The sequence below is a fragment of the Procambarus clarkii genome, chromosome 14 (genome assembly GCF_040958095.1).
Source record: "Procambarus clarkii isolate CNS0578487 chromosome 14, FALCON_Pclarkii_2.0, whole genome shotgun sequence".
In the NCBI taxonomy this organism is placed as follows: Eukaryota; Metazoa; Arthropoda; class Malacostraca; order Decapoda; family Cambaridae; genus Procambarus; species Procambarus clarkii.
This window is the reverse complement of record NC_091163.1, coordinates 33,306,235-33,324,050: the sequence shown is the minus strand read 5'-3', so window position 1 is coordinate 33,324,050 and position 17,816 is coordinate 33,306,235. Positions and strand designations below refer to the sequence as shown.

Sequence of the window (17,816 nt, the reverse complement as noted above, 5' to 3'; positions counted from 1 at the left end):
ACCAGCCACCGCCACCGCCACCCACCACCACCCGCCACCAGCCACCGCCACCCACCACCCGCCGCCACCACCCACCACCAGCCGCCACCCACCACCGCCACCCGCCGCCACCACCCACCACCACCACCCACCACCACCACCCACCACCACCAACCGCCGCCGCCACCACCACCCACCACCACCGCCGCCACCACCCATCACCGCCGCCGCCACCACCACCCACCACCACCGCCGCCGCCACCACCCATCACCGCCGCCGCCGCCACCACCCACCACAGCCGCCGCCGACACCACCGCCACCACCCACCACAGCCGGCACCACCACCCACCACCAGCCGCCACAAGCCGCCACCGCCCGCCACCAGCCGCCATCACCACCACCACCACCACCAGCCGCCATCACCGCCACCAGCTGCCACCACCACCAGCCGCCACCACCACCACCACCAGCCGCCATCACCGCCACCAGCTGCCACCACCACCAGCCGCCATCACCGCCACCAGCTGCCACCACCACCAGCCGCCACCACCAGCCGCCACCACCGCCACCACCACCGCCACCACCACCTGCCACCAGCCGCCACCACCGCCCGCTATCAGCAGTCACCGCCCGTTGCCACAGTCGCCACCGCAAGCCGCCACCGCCAGCCGCCACCAGCCCCCCCCCCACCGCCGATCGTCACCACCCACCACAGCCGCCGCCGCCCGCCACCGCCCGCCACCACCCACCACAGCCGCCACCACCCGCCGCCGCCACCCACCACCACCACCCGCCGCCGCCACCCACCACCACCACCCGCCGCCGCCACCCACCACCACCAGCCGCCGCCGCCACCCACCACCACCAGCCGCCGCCGCCACCCACCACCAGCCGCCGCCGCCACCACCGCCGCCGCCACCACCAGCCGCCGCCGCCACCACCACCCACCACCACCGCCGCCACCACCCACCACCGCCAGCCGACACCACTCATCACAGACCCCGCCACCGCCCGCCACCACCGCCAGACACAGCCGCCAGTGTCCGCCACCGCCGCCACTGTCCGCCACCGCCGCCACTGTCCGCCACCGCCGCCACTGTCCGCCACCGCCACCACTGTCCGCCCGCCGCCACCACTGTCCGCCCGCCGCCTCCACTGTCCGCCCGCCGCCTCCACTGTCCGCCCGCCGCCTCCACTGTCCGCCCGCCGCCTCCACTGTCCGCCCGCCGCCTCCACTGTCCGCCCGCCGCCTCCACTGTCCGCCCGCCGCCTCCACTGTCCGCCCGCCGCCTCCACTGTCCGCCCGCCACCGCCACTGTTCGCCCGCCGCCGCCACTGTCCGCCCGCCGCCGCCACTGTCCACCCGCCGCCGCCACTGTCCGCCCGCCGCCTCCACTGTCCGCCTGCCGCCTCCACTGTCCGCCCGCCGCCTCCACTGTCCGCCCGCCGCCGCCACTGTTCGCCCGCCGCCGCCACTGTCCGCCCGCCGCCGCCACTGTCCGCCCGCCGCCGCCACTGTCCGCCCGCCGCCACTGTCCACCACCGCCGCCACTGTCCACCACCGCCGCCACGGTCCGCCCGCCGCCACTGTCCGCCACAGCCGCCACTGTCCGCCCGCCGCCACTGTCCGCCCGCCGCCACTGTCCGCCCGCCGCCACTGTCCGCCCGCCGCCACTGTCCGCCCGCCGCCACTGTCCGCCACCGCCGCCACTGTCCGCCCGCCGCCACTGTCCGCCACCGCCGCTACTGTCCGCCCGCCGCCACTGTCCGCCCGCCGCCGCCACTGTCCGCCCGCCGCCGCCACTGTCCGCCCGCCGCCACTGTCCGCCCGCCGCCACTATCCGCCACCGCCGCCACTGTCCGCCACAGCCGCCACTCTCTCCGTTAGTAAATAATTATAATTGTTAGTAAATAATAAAAGAAATATAAATTATTAGATTTTTTTTACCCTTAAATTGGTTTTAATATTTAAATTGAAAATAATAATATAATATAAAATATAATAAAAATAATATAATATAAAATATAATTTAATTTCAAGAAATTTAACTTTAAACACAAAGATGTAAAAAGGGTTCAGATTATTGGCTCAAACCTTTCATAAGAGATTCATATTGGTATATGAATGGATTATGAATGACTCATGTTAGGAGTGTAAAGTTGCCACAACATCTCAAATTAGTGTTAGATACATATGTCTTGGTTATAAGTTTTGGAAACCTATTTTAGTCCACACACAATATCGTATCTGATACGATAAAACAAACGTTTCCAATACTTTCAAATACTTTCCAGATATGTTGTGGCAACCTAAAATTGTTTGCTGGGATAGGTAAAGTTAGGTTAGGTTAGGTAAGATAGGTAAGGTAAGGTAACATAGGTAAAGTTAGGTTATGCAGGTTAAGTTAGGTAAGATAGGTAAAGTCAGGTAAGGTAGGTAAGGTAACATAGGTAAAGTTAGGTTTAGGAACGTTACGTTAACTAAGTAACATTGGGTGGAGAGGATAGGTTACGTAGGTTTGAACAGTGTAGTTCAGAGAACAGTTTTAGGGTAAAGCAACTAAGAAAATATGTTTTAACCCTTAAACTGCGCAACGCGCCTGCAGGCTCACGTCTGGTTTGCGCAACGCGCCTCCGGGTATTTGTATTTTTCACGTTCCATTCAAAACTCCCGCGGCTACATGGGGTTCACATCAGCTTCCTCAGGGCTCTTGTAAACAGACGCCATCTTTAAAAAAAATCGTGGTCCACATTCCCGGGTGTGGGAGCCTCAGTAGTGTGTGAGCAACCAAGGCTGGCGCTCGCAGCATGAGCGCACAGCACTGCTGTTCAGCATGTGACCACAGCATCGCCTAATAATGCCATAATATATATATAACTTGTATTATTTAGCTATGATAGTGTTATATTAGAGCCTGAGTGTGATAATGACTGGGTACAATGTTCAAATATCAGTGATTCAATGCTGTTCACGATGTTCACAGCGCTAGCCACAGCACCACAGCATTATTTCGTTCATCTAGGAATCTTCAAATGATTTCTTAGGTTCCTTTTCAAAATAAACGTGTGGTCAATTATTCATTTACAGGAATTAGTGACCAGGATTGTGATAATAGCAGGATTGTGGTTATAATTAGCGTTGTGCGTAGTATTGTGGAAGGAGGAATTTTGATGAGGGAGGGCGAGAATTGAGGTAGCCTCATTGTGTGTGTGTGGCTGCCACTCTTGTTTTGCTCACCATACTAGCTTAGTGGTTCGCTATGGGCAACACATATGTACATGGGTATATATAGTGTGTGTATATAGTGTAAGAACAGCAACAGGAGAATGTTGAGAGGAGCTATTTCGGTGAGGGAGGTGACGTAATCGTAGCGTCGTCTGCTGTGTGATTTTTCATGCAGTGTATGGTGGCCACTGTACTCTTTGGACACAATACCGGCTTACTTGCATAGTTCTGGTAAATAAAACATGTAGATAGGTATATAGAACATGTGTAATAAGAACTATAATAATATGGTGGGAGGAACAATGTTGGCGAGTAAGATGTTGGAGTGAGGGAGACTGGCTGGGTGTGGCTGCTCTCACTCGAGGTGTTCTGAATGTGTTCATGGTCAAATGCTCCTATTGGCCCATACGAGGCAGCTGCTATTGGCCCATACGAGGCAGCTGCTATTGGCCCATACGAGGCAGCTGCTATTGGCCCATACGAGGCAGCTGCTATTGGCCCATACGAGGCAGCTGCTATTGGCCCATACGAGGCAGCTGCTATTGGCCCATACGAGGCAGCTGCTATTGGCCCATACGAGGCAGCTGCTATTGGCCCATACAAGGCAGCTGCTATTGGCCCATACGCGGCAGCTGCTATTGGCCCATACGAGGCAGCTGCTATTGGCCCATACGAGGCAACTGCTATTGGCCAATATGAGGCAGCTGCTATTGGCCCATACAAGGCAGCTGCTATTGGCCCATACGGGGCACCTGCTATTGGCCCATACGGGGCAGCTGCTATTGGCCCATACGAGGCAGCTGATATTGGCCCATACGAGGCAGCTGCTATTGGCCCATACAAGGCAGCTGCTATTGGCCCATACGGGGCACCTGCTATTGGCCCATACAAGGCAGCTGCTATTGGCCCATACGGGGCACCTGCTATTGGCCCATACGGGGCAGCTGCTATTGGCCCATACGAGGCAGCTGATATTGGCCCATACGAGGCAGCTGCTATTGGCCCATACAAGGCAGCTGCTATTGGCCCATACGGGGCACCTGCTATTGGCCCATACGGGGCAGCTGCTATTGGCCCATACGGGGCAGCTGCTATTGGCCCATACGAGGCAGCTGATATTGGCCCATACGAGGCAGCTGCTATTGGCCCATATGAAACAGCTGCTACGCGGTGTTCTGAATGTGTTGATGGTGAATGTATATAGTGTGTGACAGTGTATAGTGTGTAAATAGATTGTATATATACACAAATTAGCATGATACATAGTAAATATGTGCTGCATATGTGCGCACAAGTTTCATGCACGTAACAGTGTCTACGGACAGTACGGATGTTGTACTGCGATATTATAGTGTACGTGTTCATTATACATTGGATTGGCACATAAAAACAATGAAAATGTATTTGGAAAGGTGCGCAAAAAATGAACGAAAATATATTCGCGGCAACTCGCGCACCCCGCCCCGAGCGCCCCACCGCCCCCGAGAGCTTATGGCACGGGCGCACGGGGAATGATGACGTCACGCCCCAACTTCCGGACCCCATAGCAGCCAAAGTAAGTACAATTTCGACTTTTTTTTTACATACCCATACTGAGGGAAGGGTTTTTGACACTTTAAAAAGAAAAAAGAATTTTTTCCAGAGAATTTATTTCCTGCGCACTGCGGGGGTGTCACATTTGGAGGCAACGCAGTTAAGGGGTTAACAGAAATGCAGGTTTGGTATGAAAAGCTGAACTAGTTACATTTTGGAGAGAAATTTTATGACTGAAGATGTCTTAAAGAATAACATGATGGAAGAAGGAGAGTTTCTTTGATGAACGAAGGTGTCTTAGAGAACAACTTTGGGAGAACGAAGGTGAATTAGAGATCACTTTGGTGACTCTGAGAATAACTTTGGTCAACGAATATGGATTGGAAAGTTTCTCTAATGAACGAAGGTGACTTAGAGATTAACTTTTATGATTTAGAGAACATCTTTGATGTCTTAGATAGCAACATTGATGTTTTAGAGAACAACTTTTGATGACTCTGAGAATAACTTTTATGTCTGAGAATAACTTTTATAACATAGAAATTAACTTTAGATGTCTCTGAAAATATCTTTGATGACTTCGAGAATAACATTTGATGACTCTGAGAACAAGTTTGATAGCTCTGAGAATAACTTTAGATGTCTCTGAGAATAAGTTTGATGAACGAAGATATCTTACAGAGCAAATTTTATGTTTCGAAGAATAACTTTTTTGATGACTCTGGGAATGACTTTGTTGTCTTAGAGAATAACTTTGAGGGCTTAGAGAATGTCTTTGATGAATGGAAGTGAGTTAGAGAATAACATAACATGACTGAGAATAACTTTTGATAACTCTTAGAATAACTTTGATGTCTTAGAGAATAACTTTAGATGACTTTGAGAATGTCTTTGGATAACTATGAGATTAACTCTGATGTCTTTGAAACAACATTGATGAATTGGAGAATGTCTTTGAGAACATGAGTAGTATTTTGTTAGCTCAGAGAATAACTTTTGATGACATAGAGAATAACTTTTATGTCTTAGAGAAGAACATTGATGGCTTAGAGAGAATATCTTTGATGAAAGATGATGTCTTGGATTAACTTTGACGTCTCTTGGAATAACTTTGATGACTGAGAATAACTTTTTGATAGCTCTTAGAGAATAACTTTTATGAACGGAGATGTTTGAGATTAACTTTGATAGCTCAGAATAACTTTTGTGGACATGAGAATATCTTTGGATAACTCTGAGATTAACTTTGATGTCTTTGAAACAACTTTGATGTACGAGAGTGAGTTAGAGATTACCTTTGTTAACTCTGAGATTAACTTTGATGAACGAGAAAATACTTTTTGATGACATCGAGAATAATTTGATAGCTCTGAGAATAACTTTGAGGATGCAAGTAAATTTTTGAGTGTTTGAGAGTGTCTTTTGATATCTCGAAGAGTCCCATTGAAGTCTTAAAGGATGTCTTTGATGTCTCAAAGGATGTCTTTGAGTGCAACTTTGATGTCTTTGAGTATGTCCTTGATGTCTCGAAGAGTGTCTTTGACTATATTTCTTACTTAACGACATATAATTTTAGTTAGGAACAACGATGAATATGACTATTCTAGCGAAGTGAAAGGTTACTTTAGTTAAGAACAGTGTTGGAAAGAGGCTACACCTGACTATTTTAAATGAGAGAAGTGATATTTCAGTTAAGAAATGACAAGGAAACATGATGAAGTAACTATTTTTTAGTTGACTGATGAATACTTTAGTTAAGGAAAAAGACAAAACATGACGAGGGAGACTATTTTTGTGCTCCCCAAAGTATAATGTCAGTTAAGAACAGCGATGAAAGATATCTTTGGTTATTTTTTCTTACTTGACAAAACATAATTTTAGTTAAGCAAAAAGACAAAACATGATGAACATGGCTTTTTCTGTTGATTGATGGATAATTTTAGTTATGAAATGACAAAGAAACATGAAGAACACGGTTATTTTCTGATGACTGGGGAATAAGTTTAGTTAAGAACAGTGCTGGAAAGATTCCTTTGACAATTTTTCTTACTTAGCGACATATAATTTTAGTTACGAAAGTGTTGAAAAAGTTACATTTGACTATTTTTTAGTGCTCCACAAAGTATAAATGTCAGTTAAGAACGACGATGATAGATATCTTTGACTATATTTTCTTACTTGACGAAAACATAATGGCTGTTACGAAATGATGAATATGACTTTTTCTGTTGATTGATGGATAATTTTAGTTATGAAATGACATTGAAACATGAAGAACACGGTTATTTTCTGATGACTAGGGAATAAGTTTAGTTATGAACAGTGTTGGAAAGATTCCTTTGACAATTTTTAGTTGACTGGATAATAAGTTTAGTTGAGAAATGAGGAAAGTGACTATGTTTCAGTTGATTGGCGAAAGATTTTTAGTTAAGAAGTTACAAGAAAGGTTTGTCTTTTGTAAATTTGGAACTGAATAAAGTGTAGATTTGTTTAAGAACGGGGTTGGTAGAACTATTAAGTTGACAACGAGAATTACTTTGACATAGTTTTGAAAATAAAACTTGGTGATTAAAATTGTTGAGGGAACTGTAATGCTGTATAATATTATTTGACAAAGAACTAGTTAGTGAATGGAAGAAACAAAGAACATAACAAAATTGAGGTTAAGTAAGGGAATGAACACAGTGAACATACGGTGAACACAGAAAACATGTAAGAAAAAGTTGATGAATAGAGTGAACATACGGGGAAAACGGTAGAAAAGAATTGAACTGAGCATGCTGTGAACATTTATAGAACATGGAATGAAAGCAGAAAAACATGGAAAAATGTGAAGAATGCACTAAGAACATTGAGAACATGAATATTGAGTATAAAAGTTATACAGAGAACATATGATGCACATGAAAACATGACAAAGAACATAGTGAACATACGGGGAAAACGGCAGAAAAAATTTGAACTGAGCATGCTGTGAACGTTTGTAGAACATGGAATGAACACAGAAAACATGGACAAAATGTGAAGAACACAGCTGAATATAGAGAAAATATGCAAATACAGTATGATTATTGAAGGTTTGGATACGTTGGGGATGAGAAGGTAAGGGAGGGAAAGGGTAAGGTGAGATGAGATGGAGGAAGGTGGGAGGGGGTGAAAGATAATTACACAGGTTGGGGTTATGTGTGTACTCGGATAAGAGTTAGGCTGGAGATGGACTTGATTGAATATATTTATGTCTGATGATCTAAGGCTGAGGAAATGGAAACTTGGCTAATGTCCAGATTAATTTTACTACGTTAGAAAATAAGGTGATTTTAAATCTCAGGGTGATTTAGTTGGAAAATAAAGAACTTGTACAAATGAACTAAGCTGGGGGCACAAGAGTTGAAACTTGATAACTGAACTGGTTTTTATTTACTATGTCTGAAAATGTAGTTGGGTGTTTAAATCTCAGGGGGATTTGGACTGATAGTAATGAATTTACAGGAGTGAACTTGGACAGAGGACAAGAGCTAGAGTTTTATATTTGTTACTTCATATTTACTATGTCTGAAATACAGAGGGTAAAAATTTCGGGGAAATTGATGGTTTATTTACAAAGACTTGAGGGTGGAAGAGGGTGGGGGGACAAGAGCTGGAGCTCAGTAACTGACTTGATCTTATTTACTACGTCTGAAATATGACTGTTTAAAATTTCAGGGGGATTGGACTGCTAGTAGTGAAAATGTGGTCTCTGTCAAATTTGGGTCTTTAATTGGACTCTGATTAATTTCGATCATGAACTGGACTCTGAATATTTTGGCACAAAGTAGACTCTGGCAAATTTTCGGTATAAACTGGACTCTGATGAAATTTGAGCTTAAAACTGTCTCTGACGAATTTTGCTCTTAAAGTAGACTGGCGAATTTCTGTTGATAATTGGACTCTGATGAAATATGAGCTTAAAACTGTCTCTGACGAATTTTGCTCTCAAAGTAGACTCTGGCGAATTTCTGTTGATAATTGGACTCTGATGAAATATGAGCTAAAAACTGTCTCTGACTAATTTTGCTCTCAAAGTAGACTCTGGCGAATTTCTGTTGATAATTGGACTCTGATGAAATATGAGCTTAAAACTGTCTCTGACGAATTTTGCTCTCAAAGTAGACTCTGGCGAATTTCTGTTGATAATTGGACTCTGATGAAATATGAGCTTAAAACTGCCTCTGACTAATTTTGCTCTCAAAGTAGACTCTGGCAAATTTTCGGTATAAACTGGACTCTGATGAAATATGAGCTTAAAACTGGGCTCTGTTCAATTTTGGTCTTTACAGGTGAAATAGTCGTAAATGGATATAAAACTAAATGTTATGGATAAGTTGTCTGTTTTCCTTAACAAAACATCTAAGACAATATTCTCTGAAAATGGTCCTTTACAAATTTGGTCATAAACATAAAAATAAACTTCTATGATTATTTGAAACTCTGAAAATAGCTGTAAGGAAATAGGAGGAGAGAGAGAGGAGGGACGGTCCAGATATTATGGAGAAGATAAGATATGATAAGAGGCGACTGGCTGGCCGGGCGTAAGGTAAATAAAGGTGACGCGAGAGATTGCGAGGTAAGGGGGGAGGGAGGGGGTGTGAGGTACGAACCCCTGAAAACCCTGACTTACACAGATAACTTTCTAAATTTACATGAATAACTAAGGCTTACATAGACGATTTTGTAAGTTGAAAACATGTAAAATATGTCCGTAGAGTTCTCATGGAAACCCTAAAGCGCTACATACGTTATTTGAATTTCTCCTATAAGGCCTTAACAAACTTCTAAGTCTCGGAAATTATTTTTCTCATAAGAACTTTAACAAACTCGTATGACATTATTTTTCATTATAAGAATTCCCTAATTCCAAACCTGTGACTGCACAAATTCACCTGAAAACCCCGAAGATCCACAGACGATATTCTAAATTACCTGAAACCCCCGAAGATCCACACACGATATTTGCCCAAAAAAAAAATATCGTCTGTGGCTCTTACAGTCCACAGGGGTCCTCTCCCCCCAAAAAATATCGTCTGTGGCTCTTACTCCCTACTACTCTGGCAGGGGGTTGGTGCTGGACCTATAGCTCCAGCCCCCCCTCTACTGGCAGGGGGTTGGGGCTGGACCTGTAGCTCCAGCTCCCCTCTACTGGCAGGGGGTTGGTGCTGGACCTGTAGCTCCAGCCCTCCCTCTACTGGCAGAGGGTTGGTGCTGGACCTGTAGCTCCAGCCCCCCCTCTACTGGCAGGGGGTTGGTGCTGGACCTGTAGCTCCAGCCCCCCTCTACTGGCAGGGGGTTGGTGCTGGTCCTGTAGCTCCAGCCCCCCTCTACTGGCACTGGGTTGGTGCTGGACCTGTAGCTCCAGCCCCCCTCTACTGGCAGGGGGTTGGTGCTGGACCTATAGCTCCAGCCCCCCTCTACTGGCAGGGGGTTGGGGCTGGACCTGTAGCTCCAGCCCCCCCTCTACTGGCAGGGGGTTGGTGCTGGACCTGTAGCTCCAGCCCCCCCTCTACTGGCAGAGGGTTGGTGCTGGACCTGTAGCTCCAGCCCCCCTCTACTGGCACTGGGTTGGTGCTGGACCTGTAGCTCCAGCCCCCCTCTACTGGCAGAGGGTTGGTGCTGGACCTGTAGCTCCAGCCTTCCTCTACTGGCAGGGGGTTGGTGCTGGACCTATAGCTCCAGCCCCCTCTACTGGCAGGGGGTTGGTGCTGGTCCTGTAGCTCCAGCCCCCCCTCTACTGGCAGGGGGTTGGTGCTGGACCTGTAGCTCCAGCCCCCCTCTACTGGCAGGGGGTTGGTGCTGGACCTGTAGCTCCAGCCCCCCTCTACTGGCAGGGGGTGGGTGCTGGACCTGTAGCTCCAGCCCCCCTCTACTGGCAGGGGGTTGGTGCTGGACCTGTAGCTCCAGCCCCCCTCTACTGGCTGGGGGTTGGTGCTGGACCTATAGCTCCAGCCCCCCTCTACTGGCAGGGGGTTGGGGCTGGACCTGTAGCTCCAGCCCCCCTCTACTGGCAGGGGGTTGGTGCTGGACCTATAGCTCCAGCCCCCCCTCTACTGGCAGGGGGTTGGGGCTGGACCTGTAGCTCTAGCCCCCCTCTACTGGCAGGGGGTTGGTGCTGGACCTGTAGCTCCAGCCCCCCCTCTACTGGCAGAGGGTTGGTGCTGGACCTGTAGCTCCAGCCCCCCCTCTACTGGTAGGGGGTTGGTGCTGGACCTGTAGCTCCAGCCCCCCTCTACTGGCAGGGGGTTGCTGCTGGACCTGTAGCTCCAGCCCCCCTCTACTGGCAGAGGGTTGGTGCTGGACCTGTAGCTCCAGCCCCCCTCTACTGGCAGGGGGTTGGTGCTGGACCTGTAGCTCCAGCCCCCCTCTACTGGCAGAGGGTTGGTGCTGGACCTGTAGCTCCAGCCCCCCCTCTACTGGCAGGGGGTTGGTGTTGGACCTGTAGCTCCAGCCCCCCTCTACTGGCAGGGGGTTGGTGCTGGTCCTGTAGCTCCAGCCCCCCTCTACTGGCAGGGGGATTGGTGCTGGACCTGTAGCTCCAGCCTCCCTCTACTGGCAGGGGGTTGGTGCTGGACCTGTAGCTCCAGCCCCCCTCTACTGGCAGGGGGGTTGGTGCTGGACCTGTAGCTCCAGCCTCCCTCTACTGGCAGGGGGTTGGTGCTGGACCTGTAGCTCCAGCCCCCCCTCTACTGGCAGGGTGTTGGTGCTGGACCTGTAGCTCCAGCCCCCCTCTACTGGCAGGGGGTTGGTGCTGGACCTGTAGCTCCAGCCCCCCTCTACTGGCACTGGGTTGGTGCTGGACCTGTAGCTCCAGCCCCCCTCTACTGGCAGGGGGTTGGTGCTGGACCTGTAGCTCCAGCCCCCCTCTACTGGCACTGGGTTGGTGCTGGACCTGTAGCTCCAGCCCCCCTCTACTGGCAGGGGGTTGGTGCTGGACCTGTAGCTCCAGCCCCCCCTCTACTGGCAGGGGGTTGGTCCTGGACCTGTAGCTCCAGCCCCCCTCTACTGGCAGGGGGTTGGTGCTGGACCTATAGCTCCAGCCCCCCTCTACTGGCAGGGGGTTGGTGCTGGTCCTGTAGCTGAAATAGTTCTCATGTTTCCTTTCATCTGATGCCTCTGTTCACCTACCAGTAAATATTTATCCAGGAGTTAGGCTGGACTGCAGATTGCATGTTGAGGAAAGTCAGTAGTTGATTTAGGGGAACCTCAATAAACCTAAGAACAGTCTTCCTGTCTTCAAAATGGAACTCAATATATTGTGATATGACCTATGAGAGAAAATAAAAAAAACTTACTGTTATTTCCTTCTGGGGGATTTCTCCAGTGATTTCCTTAACTTTAGTCATGATGCTGGAGTCCGAGTCTCCCAGGTGTACGGGGTCAGCTGTGGCACCTGTCTCTGTGGTCGTCATCTCCAGAGCCTCCCTGATGGTCTCCTGCACCTGTCATTACCAACACAAACATTAATGGTGGAGGCTGAGTCTCCCAGGTGTACGGGGTCAGCTGTGGCACCTGTCTCTGTGGTCGTCATCTCCAGGGCCTCCCTGATGGTCTCCTGCACCTGTCATTACCAACACAAACATTAATGGTGGAGTCTGAGTCTCCCAGGTGTACGGGGTCAGCTGTGGCACCTGTCTCTGTGGTCGTCATCTCCAGGGCCTCCCTGATGGTCTCCTGCACCTGTCATTACCAACACAAACATTAATGGTGGAGGCTGAGTCTCCCAGGTGTACGGGGTCAGCTGTGGCACCTGTCTCTGTGGTCGTCATCTCCAGGGCCTCCCTGATGGTCTCCTGCACCTGTCATTACCAACACAAACATTAATGGTGGAGGCTGAGTCTCCCAGGTGTACGGGGTCAGCTGTGGCACCTGTCTCTGTGGTCGTCATCTCCAGGGCCTCCCTGATGGTCTCCTGCACCTGTCATTACCAACACTAACATTAATGGTGGAGGCTGGACTATAATGAAGCATCAGGCTCTGGGTAAAGTAACTGGACTATAATGAAGCATCAGGCTCTGTGTAAAGTAACTGGACTATAATGAAGCATCTGGCTCTGAGTAAAGTAACTGGACTATAATGAAGCATCTGGCTCTGGGTAAAGTAACTGGACTATAATGAAGCATCTGGCTCTGAGTAAAATAACTGGACTATAATGAAGCATCTGGCTCTGAGTAAAGTAACTGGACAATAATGAAGCATCAGGCTCTGAGTAAAGTAACTGGACTATAATGAAGCATCTGGCTCTGAGTAAAGTAACTGGACAATAATGAAGCATCTGGCTCTGAGTAAAGTAACTGGACAATAATGAAGCATCTGGCTCTGAGTAAAGTAACTGGACTATGATGAAGCATCTGGCTCTGAGTAAAGTAACTGGACAATAATGAAGCATCTGGCTCTGAGTAAAGTAACTGGACTATAATGAAGCATCTGGCTCTGAGTAAAGTAACTGGACAATAATGAAGCATCTGGTTCTGAGTAAAGTAACTGGATAATAATGAAGCATCTGGCTCTGAGTAAAGTAACTGGACTATGATGAAGCATCTGGCTCTGAGTAAAGTAACTGGACTATAATGAAGCATCAGGCTCTGAGTAAAGTAACTGGACAATAATGAAGCATCAGGCTCTGAGTAAAGTAACTGGACAATAATGAAGCATCAGGCTCTGAGTAAAGTAACTGGACAATAATGAAGCATCAGGCTCTGAGTAAAGTAACTGGACTATAATGAAGCATCAGGCTCTGAGTAAAGTAACTGGACAATAATGAAGCATCAGGCTCTGAGTAAAGTAACTGGACTATAATGAAGCATCTGGCTCTGAGTAAAGTAACTGGACTATAATGAAGCATCTGGCTCTGGGTAAAGTAACTGGACTATAATGAAGCATCTGGCTCTGAGTAAAGTAACTGGACTATAATGAAGCATCTGGCTCTGAGTAAAGTAACTGGACAATAATGAAGCATCTGGTTCTGAGTAAAGTAACTGGATAATAATGAAGCATCTGGCTCTGAGTAAAGTAACTGGACTATGATGAAGCATCTGGCTCTGAGAAAAGTAACTGGACAATAATGAAGCATCAGGCTCTGAGTAAAATAACTGGACAATAATGAAGCATCAGGCTCTGAGTAAAGTAACTGGACAATAATGAAGCATCAGGCTCTGAGTAAAGTAACTGGACTATAATGAAGCATCAGGCTCTGAGTAAAGTAACTGGACAATAATGAAGCATCAGGCTCTGAGTAAAGTAACAGGACTATAATGAAGCATCTGGCTCTGAGTAAAGTAACTGGACAATAATGAAGCATCAGGCTCTGCGTAAAGTAACTGGACTATAATGAAGCATCTGGCTCTGAGTAAAGTAACTGGACAATAATGAAGCATCTGGTTCTGAGTAAAGTAACTGGACTATGATGAAGCATCAGGCTCTGAGTAAAGTAACTGGACTATGATGAAGCATCTGGCTCTGAGTAAAGTAACTGGACTATAATGAAGCATCAGGCTCTGAGTAAAGTAACTGGACAATAATGAAGCATCAGGCTCTGAGTAAAGTAACTGGACAATAATGAAGCATCAGGCTCTGAGTAAAGTAACTGGACTATAATGAAGCATCTGGCTCTGAGTAAAGTAACTGGACAATAATGAAGCATCAGGCTCTGAGTAAAGTAACTGGACTATAATGAAGCATCTGGCTCTGAGTAAAGTAACTGGACAATAATGAAGCATCAGGCTCTGAGTAAAGTAACTGGACTATAATGAAGCATCTGGCTCTGAGTAAAGTAACTGGACAATAATGAAGCATCTGGCTCTGAGTAAAGTAACTGGACAATAATGAAGCATCTGGCTCTGAGTAAAGTAACTGGACTATGATGAAGCATCTGGCTCTGAGTAAAGTAACTGGACAATAATGAAGCATCTGGCTCTGAGTAAAGTAACTGGACTATAATGAAGCATCTGGCTCTCAGTAAAGTAACTGGACAATAATGAAGCATCAGGCTCTGAGTAAAGTAACTGGACTATAATGAAGCATCTGGCTCTGAGTAAAGTAACTGGACAATAATGAAGCATCAGGCTCTGAGTAAAGTAACTGGACTATAATGAAGCATCTGGCTCTGAGTAAAGTAACTGGACAATAATGAAGCATCTGGCTCTGAGTAAAGTAACTGGACAATAATGAAGCATCTGGCTCTGAGTAAAGTAACTGGACTATGATGAAGCATCTGGCTCTGAGTAAAGTAACTGGACAATAATGAAGCATCTGGCTCTGAGTAAAGTAACTGGACTATAATGAAGCATCTGGCTCTGAGTAAAGTAACTGGACAATAATGAAGCATCTGGTTCTGAGTAAAGTAACTGGATAATAATGAAGCATCTGGCTCTGAGTAAAGTAACTGGACTATGATGAAGCATCTGGCTCTGAGTAAAGTAACTGGACTATAATGAAGCATCAGGCTCTGAGTAAAGTAACTGGACAATAATGAAGCATCAGGCTCTGAGTAAAGTAACTGGACAATAATGAAGCATCAGGCTCTGAGTAAAGTAACTGGACAATAATGAAGCATCAGGCTCTGAGTAAAGTAACTGGACTATAATGAAGCATCAGGCTCTGAGTAAAGTAACTGGACTATAATGAAGCATCAGGCTCTGAGTTAAGTAACTGGACTATAATGAACCATCAGGCTCTGAGTAAATTAACTGGACTATAATGAAGCATCAGGCTCTGAGTAAAGTAACTGGAGTATAATGAAGCATCAGGCTCTGAGTAAAGTAACTGGACTATAATGAAGCATCAGGCTCTGAGTTAAGTAACTGGACTATAATGAACCATCAGGCTCTGAGTAAAGTAACTGGACTATAATGAAGCATCTGGCTCTGAATTAAGTAACTGGACAATAATGAAGCATCAGGCTCTGAGTAAAGTAACTGGACTATAATGAAGCATCAGGCTCTGAGTAAAGTAACTGAACTATAATGAAGCATCAGGCTCTGAGTAAAGTAACTGGACTATAATAAAGCATCAGGCTCTGACTAAAGTAACTGGACTATAATGAAGCATCTGGCTCTGAGTAAAGTAACTGGACTATAATGAAGCATCTGGCTCTGAGTAAAGTGACTGGACTATAATGAAGTATCTGGCTCTGAGTAAAGTAACTGGACTATAATGAAGCATCTGGCTCTGAGTAAAGTAACTGGACTATAATGAAGCATCAGGCTCTGAGTAAGGTAACTGGACTATAATGAAGCATCAGGCTCTGAGTAAAGTAACTGGACTAATGGAGCATCAGGCTCTGAGTAAAGTAACTGGACTATAATGAAGCATCTGGCTCTGAGTAAAGTAACTGGACTATAATGAAGCATCAGGCTCTGAGTAAAGTAACTGGACTATAATGAAGCATCTGGCTCTGAGTTAAGAGATAATAGACATGCTGACATACACAAATGGGTCAACATGTGAAGGACTCAAGTATAACATGTTGCCTTGAGACTTGGGTTATAATATTAGTTATAAGTCATTAGTTCTAACTGATGAAGCATTGTCTATATTCTGGACCCAAAGTCTTTATTTAGTTGTAGTAAAAACTGACCTGAGGGTGTGTGTGTGTACTCCCCTAATTGTGCTTGCAGGGGTTGAGCTTTGGCCCTTTGGTCCCGCCTCTCAACTGTCAATCAGCAGGTGTACAAGTTCCTGAGCCTATTGGGTTCTATCATATCTACACTTGAAACTGTGTATGGAGTCAGCCTCCACCACATCACTTCCTAATGCATTCCATTTGACTCTGACACTAAAAAAGTTCTTTCTAATATCTCTGTGACTCATTTGGGCACTCAGTTTCCACCTGTGTCCCCTAGTGCGTGTGCCCCTTGTGTTAAATAGCCTGTCTTTATCTACCCTATCAATTCCCTTGAGAATCTTGAATGTGGTGATCATGTCCCCCCAAACTCTTCTGTCTTCTAGCGAAGTGAGGTTTAATTCCCGTAGCCTCTCCTCGTAGCTCATACCTCTCAGCTCGGGTACTTGTCTGGTGGCAAACCTTTGAACCTTTTCCAGTTTGGTCGTATCCTTGACTAGATATGGACTCCATGCTGGGGCTGCATACTCCAGGATTGGCCTGACATATGTGGTATACAAAGTTCTGAATGATTCTTTACACAAGTTTCTGAATGCTGTTCTTATGTTGGCCAGACTGGCATATGTGTAATTACCTAAGTGTGTAATTACCTAAGTGTGGTTACAGGATGAAAGCTACGCTCGTGGTGTCCCGTCTTCCCAGCACTCTTTGTCATATAACGCTTTGAAACTACTGACGGTCTTGGCCTCCACCACCTTCTCACCTAACTTGTTCCAATCTTCTACCACTCTGTTTGTGCAAGTGAATTTTCTTATATTTCTTCGGCATCCGTGTTTAGCTAGTTTAAATCTATGACCTCTTGTTCTTAAAGTTCCAGGTCTCAGGAAATCTTCCCTATCGATTTTATCAATTCCTGTTACTATTTTGTACATAGTGATCATATCACTTCTTTTTCTTCTGTCTTCTAGTTTTGGCATATTTAATGCCTCTAACCTCTCCTCGTAGCTCTTGCCCTTCAGTTCTGGGAGCCACTTAGTAGCATGTCTTTGCACCTTTTCCAGTTTGTTGATGTGCTTCTTAAGATATGGGCACCACACAACCGCTGCATATTCTAGCTTTGGCCTAACAAAAGTTGTGAACAATTTCTTTAGTATATCGCCATCCATGTATTTAAAAGCAATTCTGAAGTTAGAAAGCGTGGCATAGGCTCCTTGCACAATATTCTTTATCTGGTCCTCAGGTGATAGTTTTCTATCTAGAACCACCCCTAGATCTCTTTCTTTATCAGAATTCTTTAACGATTTCTCACATAATATATAGGTTGTGTGAGGTTATCTTGAGATAATTTTGGGGCTTTTAGTGTCCCTGCAGCCCGGTCCTCGACCAGGCCTCCACCCCCAGGAAGCAGCCCGTGACAGCTGACTAACACCCAGGTACCTATTTTACTGCTAGGTAACAGGGGCATAGGGTGAAAGAAACTCTGCCCA

At 46.6% G+C, this 17,816-nt stretch overlaps 1 protein-coding gene across 4 annotated transcripts in view; it reads right to left on the bottom strand.

Moving 5' to 3' along the window:
- The window catches only part of LOC138364602 (tripartite motif-containing protein 5-like), a 203,907-nt gene that overhangs the window by 50,835 nt on the left and 135,256 nt on the right, over nucleotides 1-17,816 (bottom strand). For all 4 annotated transcript variants that reach the window (XM_069324442.1, XM_069324441.1, XM_069324443.1 and 1 more), the window contains one exon: nucleotides 12,062-12,208. In XM_069324442.1, the coding sequence (XP_069180543.1) occupies nucleotides 12,062-12,208 (147 nt within the window). The remainder of the gene's footprint in view (nucleotides 1-12,061; nucleotides 12,209-17,816) is intronic.